This window comes from Crocodylus siamensis, chromosome 4 (genome assembly GCF_052110815.1).
Source record: "Crocodylus siamensis isolate JL-2025a chromosome 4, ASM5211081v1, whole genome shotgun sequence".
Classification (NCBI taxonomy): domain Eukaryota; kingdom Metazoa; phylum Chordata; order Crocodylia; family Crocodylidae; genus Crocodylus; species Crocodylus siamensis.
In genome coordinates, this window is record NC_143398.1 from 200,652,368 (window position 1) to 200,661,449 (window position 9,082).

General features: G+C 42.9%; 1 protein-coding gene across 1 annotated transcript in view; it reads left to right on the top strand.

Annotated features, from left to right (window-relative positions):
- Nucleotides 1-7,735, top strand: part of PDE11A (phosphodiesterase 11A) — a 262,869-nt gene extending 255,134 nt beyond the window's left edge. Inside the window, exon 20 of the mRNA XM_090045374.1 lies at nt 1,617-7,735. Within this exon, the coding sequence (XP_089901500.1) occupies nt 1,617-1,772 (156 nt within the window). The 3' untranslated portion in view covers nt 1,773-7,735. The remainder of the gene's footprint in view (nt 1-1,616) is intronic.
- Nucleotides 7,736-9,082: the final 1,347 nt, after the last annotated feature.

Here is a 9,082-nt window from a genome sequence, read left to right on the forward strand (position 1 = left end):
AAACCTTGTACATCTTGTGACTTCCACCTCACCAATGTAAAAACTGCTTCTACCCAAGAAGCACACTCCACCTGTGAAACAGACATCTCCAAGTACTCTGCACAAAACTTCAAAAATACCCATGGGGCCACTGGTGTTGCCAACTTGCATGGTTTTACTGAGATTGCTGTAATTTTTTAATGTTTTACTTAAAACCCAAAATGTAGAGAGAATGGATCATGTGAGACTAATTTTAAAACAAAAAATGTTAAGGTGAAGATCTATGCTGCACTGTTAAGACATCACAGTGCCCTAAAACACACACATTGTCTTGTGGGCTAGGGACAGACATTACACATAAACCGGTTTAAGTGATCAAAAATTGGTTTAAACCTGTAACAGAACAGATACAGATGTTCAGGCACATAAGCCAGTTTGAGAATGGCTGAAACCGGTTTGAGATATACCTGTCTGAGTGTAGTATCAGACTTAACCGATTTGGCTCAAATCAGTTTAGTCAATGTCTGTCCCAGACCCCTTGCTGGTTTAAATTACATCAGACTCCCACAGCATCCCAGCATGCTCACAGGGCTGGGCGGGCCTCTCTTCTCCACAGCAGGGATGGCCTTCCCCTCTGCTCCTTAGCCAGAGCTCTGCAGTCTCTGCAGGCGTCTGCCTGGCTTCTGCTCCTCCCCTCCCCTCTCCACTCTCTGCTAAGCCGGCATTCCCCCATCCCTCAGCATTAGCTAGCAGACCACATGCTGGCTACCTCCCAGCCCTGGCACAGGAGACAAAGGCAAAATCAACATCTCCCTCTGTTGTTTTCTTAAGCTGATAAACACTGAGTTGGGGTGATAAACACTGTGTTAGCAACTGCCTACTGGGTTCCTGGGGGGGGAACCCCTCCCTAATCAGAGTTGCCAGGGCCTGGCCACGCCCCCCTTAGCTCAGCTATGTGCAAGGGTTAGGAAGGCTGTTCTAGTGCCCCCTGACTTGTAGCCTGAGCCACTGCTGCACGCATGTGCCTGCATTTCTGGGATGTCTGTCTGGTTAGAAAACTGATTTAGCTTAGCCAGGTTAGACTAACCTGCAAAAATTTAATCAATTCAGGCTTGGCCTTTTTGAATATCTATCCCTAGCCCTAAAGTGGAAGCAATGTAATAGCACTATAGGTGGGACAGTTAATATAGGAACACGGTGGCTGATGTCACCCAACAGTGCTAATTAACCTACCCAAAGTAGTGTAGTCAGATGGCTACACTCCTTTCAGTACAGAAGACAACATGTGCAGAACAGCATGACATATTTGAGGGGCAGACACTATCTCACACAGTTAGATATATATGTCCTCCTTTTCTAGTCCTTGTGATGGTGGTAAAAAATGTGAAAATGAGACCTGTACATAACCTAAACACTCAAGAACATAAAACAAGCAGAACCCAGAATAAACATTTTAAAATGTAATGTTTTTTAAGCTAATTGCATGAATTTGGGGCCTCAAGTCCAGATCTTTGAACAATTAAGGCTCACAATACAGCCAGAAAGCTTCTAGCCTGTGGCTTTCTATGCTCTGAGTCAAATGATAAGACATACAGTACTTGTTTGTTTTTCTTTTTCTGTTTTGTGTCTTCTCCCAGTCTCTAGTAAAGCTGAACATGAAGCTGAAGCCCATGCTGGACTTGGTGGCAACAAACAGAAGTAAATGGGAGGAGCTGCACCAAAAAAGACTTCTCACTCAAGCAGCAGCCTCCTCCTCTTCCAGCTTTACTGTGTCTCTAGAAGACATAAATTAAGCCTGCAAATGCCAGCTTTTGTGGTGCTGAGAGCTATCCGAAAAGCTTTCTTTAGCTTAGTTCCATCAATTGGAAAAAAACTCACAACTTTCACGGACTTACTTAATTCACTGGATGTTATCTTGATGACAGTGGTTGCTTTTGCCTAGACATTCAGTGGGCCTGGAAAGAAGGCCTATGTCGATCAGGGTTACGTTGATATCAAGTCACAGGGAAGCTATAGCACAAGAAGCACTCATTCAGCTCCACTACTTTCAGCTGCTGCTGTAAAAATCACACAAAGCTGACTATGGACTGAGATACAAGAACTTACAGCTTCATAAAATTAATAATACAGAGCAGAAATGGAATGCGCATTGGTCAATTCATATGCAAGGAGCTGGAGGAGAAGAGAATAGTGTGTAATTACTTTGTTGTTTTGCATCTCTCTGGTGTTCATTATGAACCAATAATGCCTGCAATTGTGACGTTTCTCTCTTACTCTTTCCTCCTCTTTTATGCTTGAATGTTCTGAAAAGCCTGCTTTATATTCTACAGAAGTATTTTTTTACAACAAAGTTCCTTGTTGATTGATCAGGCCCTTCAGAATTGCCTCTCTTTGCTACCTTTAAAAACAAACTTTATTATCTTGAAAAATATCAACTGCCCTAGCTCTCCTAAGAAATTAAGAATAACAATTCTGTAAATTACCCAGAAAGTGGGAATTTGTGCAAAGGCAAAACTATTGCATGATACATTTTTAGAAACACTCCTTTAAAATATTCAGTTTACTTTGCAGTGTTCCCTAAGTAAAGTACTAATGGATGTTAACGAAAATAGGATAAAAAGAAAATCTGTTGCCTTGTGCTACAGAAGCTGTGTTGCAGAGTGCACCGTGGATATGCCTTTCTGATATAATTTCCAAATGAAATGAATATTTCAACTGTTACCCAACAGAAATGGTGGAGAAATATGCACCATCATGCTGAACATTGACTATCTCTTCTTTCTCTTGCCAGCTGCTGCTTACTTAAATTTTAAGTCAATGTTCTGTTACAGTTACTGGAAAGCAAGTCAGCGATCACATGCACATACATGGGATAGAGTTGTTTGTAACATTTTAATCAAACATCATAGGTCGAGAAGCCAAATGTCAAATCCTCACTAGTATTATGTGATCCCTCTGTTACGGCAGAGATTGCTGGCAACCTATGATTTGAGGCTGTGCACTCCATTCTGAGCACCTGAATACCTGAGGACCCATATTAAAATACTTAGGACTTGACACACAGAAAATTGTTCCATTCAAAAAAGAAATAAAAAAACAAACTAATGGCCCCACTCTTTTGGCCATTAGTTCTTGAAGTTCCTGAAGAAAGTTATTTAGAAAATATAAATGCCCACAGGCACTCACATAAGAAATGAAAGCCAGATTCAGAGCTCAGTTATACCTACATGTACTAGAACAGCTACACTGACTTCAGTACAGTCGCTCTGGATTGGCAGAATCAATTGACTTGATGTGCAAAAGATCTCAGTCCCCAACACAATGCCTCCCATCCAGGCATTTATGGCTTGTGTGTACTGAGTACTTTCTAGAAAGCTGACCAATGCTGTGTAATTAATAATTAAACAAATGAGAACTTATTTAAAGCTCTGTGCTGCTGCTAGTTTGTGTAGACAGCATACATGGGAGATTCCAGAACCACTGCAAAATCTAAGCTACTGAATCATAGTAATCTTTTCTACCAAAGAGAAATGGGGAAGGGGAGAAATCTATGAATACAAGCACTGTTTGAACTTGTTTCTATCACCTTTCTCCTTCCATGATAAATATAGAGCTGGGATAATCTACTGCAAGCTTGTATAAAACTTATTTATATAATGCATGCTTTATGGGAAAAGCAGATATCATGATCGACTTAGTACTGTTGGCAGCTTCACAGAGCTTTCCTGAATTTTGATATTGCATATCGCTAAATATAACATAATTTATAGGACACATACCCTACAGCTCCTCCAAGGTTGAGTTCTCTTATTTCCTTTCCTTTTTATTGGCTTCAGTGCGCTGTTGCCCCTAGCAACACACACTGGCAGTGATGGGAATTCAGCATTACTGCAACCTGACATACAGTTGAGGCCCTAACAATGTCAACCATCAATCAGTCGGCTGCTTATAATTGCCTCCATCTATTTCTCCTGTCTTGTGGTATCCTTCCTATTGTGGGTCAAAATTCAGAAACTGCTGACTAATGTTACGATTCTGTTCCTCTGTTGCAAAAAAGGGAATAAAAGAGAGCATGCTTGGATCCCCCTGAAATTCTTCTCTCAGGAAACAAAAAAAACTCTGCTGAAACCAGTAGGATTGTACTGGTGTCTGCAAATAGAATTTGGCCTCCACTGTTTTTTTCAAACTTCAGTTTAAAAAGGCTTCAGTGCATTTCCTTAGGGAAGCACACATGCACACACCTCTTACCATTAAAGCATTCATATTTTTGGCTTAAAATCGTGGTGGTGTTTTTGAAGCAAGGGAACACTCTGTACAGAAATAATGTGTCATATTGTGTCTCACAATTAGGATGGCAGCGGGTATACCTTTGTCCCTGTTTGTCAGATTCATTTATACAGATTTTGGCAACTGTTCATTGTTTTGGTGCAAAAACAGCTTTTCTTGAGGGAATGAAGTATTTTTCCAGAACTCTGAGCTGTTTTGTAAACCTATTCCAGTAAAGGCTGTAATGAGGTCACTGTTTAAGCCCAAATTCTGCCCTTTGAACAGGCAGAGATTACCTGGCACAGAAATCAGATTGGTTCTGCTGCACGAGTGGGAAGGACAGGATTTTTCACACGAGAGGGTCTGTAGTAGACAGACTACACTGTTAACCAGACAGCAGAGCTACTGTGTCCTTCTGTGGAGCTGCCCAATGCACAGCTCAGTATTCAGTCTGGTAAATAGGAGGATCTTCAGTCATTTGTCTGTTCCATGCCTTCCATGGAATTACTGCCTAAAGTGATAACTGACATTTGTCTATATTTGTGGCCCAATACTACAAGGTGCTAAGTACATAGATCTCATAAAGTCCATTGGGGTATTTCATGGGATGTGCGAAATTTCAATGGGTGTTTCGTTTCGAAGCTGTTTCAACGTGTTTCAAGCTCAAAACAGCAAAATCGAAATGACATGAAAGGCTTTGAAACCCAGTGCACAGATCTGGGGGCCCACACCCCCTGGGGAAGAGCTGGGGAATTGAACCAGGAGCTGGGGGAAGCAAACTGGGAGCTAGGAAAATGTTCAGGTCCCTAAACATTGGCCCATTTCTCAGTTGGATTCCCCAGCCCCCTGATCTTTCCCCCAGTTCTTCCCAGGGGGCACAGGCCCGCGCATGATGCAGGATAACAGCAGGCTGTCATTACCAGCAAATGATACAAGTTTTACTTTGAACATTTTGAGGTTCAGTTTCCCAGAAACCCCTGCACCTATCTCCTCGAAACTTGGCAGGTTACATGCCCTCAGAAGGGGCTACCATCCCTGCAATTTTCATCCGAATCAGGCAAGAATGACAAAGGTATAGGCATTTTCATGATTCCCCATTATAGCCTATGGGCGAAACATTGAAACAGCACTGAAACAGCAAAACAGTTTCAACAAAATGAAACAGAACAGTGCTTCAAAACAAAATGAAAACACTGTCCTTTTGAAACAGCAAAACAGAAATCGAAATGAAACCACGCTGTTCCTCACAGCCACTCCTCCAAGGAGTTGCATAGGGCCCGCTCTGCAGAAGGACTTAGGCACTGCAATGCTTACTCTTTAGGGGTCTGAAAAACTACAGCAATCCTCAGCTGTAACGTGGCTACCCAGGATACCTATGTGAGGGAAGAGGAGGGGAGCAAGGTGCCTAAGAACAGAATCCACAGAAACCAGTAGGCTGATGAGGAAACTATATAACTTTGCCAGTAGAAATGCTCAGGAGAGGGACAAGGCATAAATCCAGTTCCTCAAAAGGCAGTTCAAGCACTTAACTCCACTCAGGATTCTCAGCAATGAGTCCTCTGCAGTAGTTAGGCATGCAAGCTAGGTCAGCCCTCTCTCATGAGGAAGGGGGAAAAAATCCCCTTCTCATATCTCCTGCTAGTTAGAGCGTCACATAGGAGGTGGGAGGCCTGTTTTCAAATCCCCACTCTGCCTACTTTGAAACAGGATCTTGAACCTGGCTCTCGCATCTCAAAAATTACCCAATCACTGGCTCATTGGGTGTTCTGGGATGAACCTTACATAGTCTTTCCTGAAGTTGCTCTACAGAGTGTAACTAAGTAGACAGTCATTTGGAGCACAGATTTGAACCTGACTGTACCACACAAGTACCCTAAACATCACACTATAGTCAATCTTTTATTTCTCCCTCCCTGGTCCTAAACTATTTAATTTTTAAAAGCAGGGGGACATGTTCAACAAAAGAGACTGAACGGGACTTGTTCCAGAATACCAAATAGCAAAATAGGAACATTTGGGTTCAAGGTCCTACTCTATACCAGGCAGAAAAAGGAAACATGAAACAGAAAAACATCTCCCACTGCCCAGGCGAATCTTTAACCCCTGGACTAGTAGCTAAAGTGTGATTCACCTGGTTGAAAAGTATTTTCCAGCTGTGTGAGACCCAGTCCATAGATTTGCTCTAAAATAGCTTATGCACACTGGGGAGAATACCTCATTTAACTATCCTGTCAGGGCTTAGATGCAAAGTTGGGCTCTAAGCAATTTAGCAGTGCCAAAACGTAGGCAGATTTGTCCGCTAAAGTAGACGCATTCATGCCTTTCAAGTTAAACAGAAGCTGTGTACGGGGTTGATCTTAGTGGTACCTAACTGTTGGACTTAAGTACTTAAGTGTGTTTATAGATCTAACCCAAAGTACCTTGCAGGATCTTGGCCGCTGATGATGACTAGTTATGCAATTTGAATGGGGGATTAATAGTCTTTGTACCCGTGAAGAAAACAAATGACAAATAATAGGATGAGTATATTTCATTTTAGCTCAGGTATTCATTAGATTGTGTCACTGGTAGAGTGGCTGCATCTTCTGGCCTGGTGACCTTCTTAACCTTTCCTACTTCCTGTGCACTACAGTTTTATGAACATGCCTCTAATTATCAACAAAGCCAATGCCAGTATTCACAAAGTATTTCTAAAAACTGCAACCAGCAGTGCCTGATAAAAAGCTAATTATTGAGATACAGACAGTTCAGTAATTCATGCTAAAAATAAGACAGATGTTTCAGTCTATAGATTTTAGCTGTCCCTTAAGGAATTCCTCAGTATATTGAGATATTTTGTGTATTTATTAAAGACTAGCTTTAAGATTTCATGATTACATAAAACATCTTTCAGTCTATACCAGATTAACAGAAGGAACTTCCAAGGCTCAAAATGACAAGAAAATGTAAAGTGAGAAAGTGGTATTTGCCTCTCTCAAGAAATCTGGGGATTTCTTCTACATGTTTAAATTATGTGAATGGGTTCTAACAAAACACTTGTAAATCAGCTGAAATAAGAGAATTCAGAGGTTATCAGTGATGATATGTTATTGAATATAACAGTAAAAGAAAAAATGCTGTGTATTGTTAGCCCAAAATAAGTAAAAAAAAAAAAAAAAAAAAAAAAAAAAAGGTATGCAGCTTTCATACTTATGTTTCAGTTTATCAGCATGTTGGACATTGCATCCTTTAACTGTGTGGGAAATACAGTTGTAAACTATCAGTGTCTGTGTTTGTGTATGTGTCTGGTATTACACACATACACGGTCAGACAAAATTATTTTTTTCTATCATGAATAGAGCTACATACTATAAAATGCATAATTTAGGACTGGAATTTGTCTTACCACATCAGTTTCCTTTGTGCATTTTAAATCCATTTTCCTCATTGTTTTGCTTTAATCTGTCAAAGAGTGATGGTTCAAGATTTTTTTAAAGGCATGTTTTTGAAGTGGAGAACTTTGTTTTATTCATCTCATTTAAAAAATTTAATAAACCACTTTAATGGTTTCTGTAGTTTAACTTTGTTTCTACTGGGGACTACCTAATTATCAGGGCCTTAGATATTGATTATTGCATCACACAGAAAGAGTGATGGGGAAATAAAGAGAATGTTGATGGAGTGCTGCATTTTCTCCTTTCTGAAGCATGAGCCTGCAGCCCCTTTTACAAGGGAGCAAGCTTTGGATTTAGTCTGGTGAAATGAAGTAGAATTTAGAGCGGTTATTACCACAGACATTGTTTTCCTGATTAAAAGCCCTCAAATCCATGATTAAAATTAAAGGCCCCTCCCACAGCCCTCCCAGTCTTGCTGGAGCCCCTTGCCCCCCATGCATAGCCCCTGCTCCCTCCACCCTGAAGGACAGGGCTCCCAGCTGTCAGGGGTACGGACCCAGGTCTGCAGCCCCCTGCTCCCCACTGCTGCCTGCTGTGGGCTTGGGCGGGGCAGCTCCCCACTGCTGTGTGCACTCCCAGGGGGCAGGGGGGACCCGCGCCCCCTAGATCTGTACCCAAGGCAGGCACAGGGGGGCGGGAAGCTGGGCAGCAGGGAACAGCAGGCCCCCTGCTTTCCGCTATTCCCTGCTGCCCTGCTCCAGCCCCCTCCTCCCCCACGACCCGGTGCGGCAGGGAGTAGAAGAGCCACACAGAAAACCTCCTCACCGCTTCTCACCCCCACACCACCTCTCGCTGCAGTAAGGGCATTGGCATGGGCTGCACCCCACAAAGCAGCAGCAGGTGCTGGAGACACATTGCCAGGGCAGCAGTGTGGGGGGCTCACACCAGCGAGGAATCCCTGCGCCACCCCACTGTTCCCACCCCGCACCATGCTGCACCTGCCAGCTCCAGAGGCCTCAGGGGAGGGAAGCAGGACAGGAGATTCATAAATGCTAGGGTCGGAAGGGACCTCAACAGATCGTCGAGCCCAACCCCCTGCCTGGGCAGGAAAGAGCACTGGGGTCAGATGACCCCAGCCAGATTCCTATTCATCCTTCTCTTAAAGGCCCCCAAGGTAGGGGAGAGCACCACCTCCCTTGGAAACTCATTCCAAATTTTGGCCACCCATACCATGAATAAGTTTTTCCTGATAGCTAGCCTAAATCTGCTGTCAGTTTGTGACCACTGTTCCTTGTTACTCCAAGAGGCACCCTGGTGAACAGAGCATCTCCGATCCCTTGCTGCGTCTCCTACAAGATCCACTCTCAGCCTTCTCTTGGTGAAGCCAATTTGCCACCCACTGGACTGTGTAAACATCTATCTCACAGCCTCTTAATTTATTTATGAGAATAGCAAGGCCTTC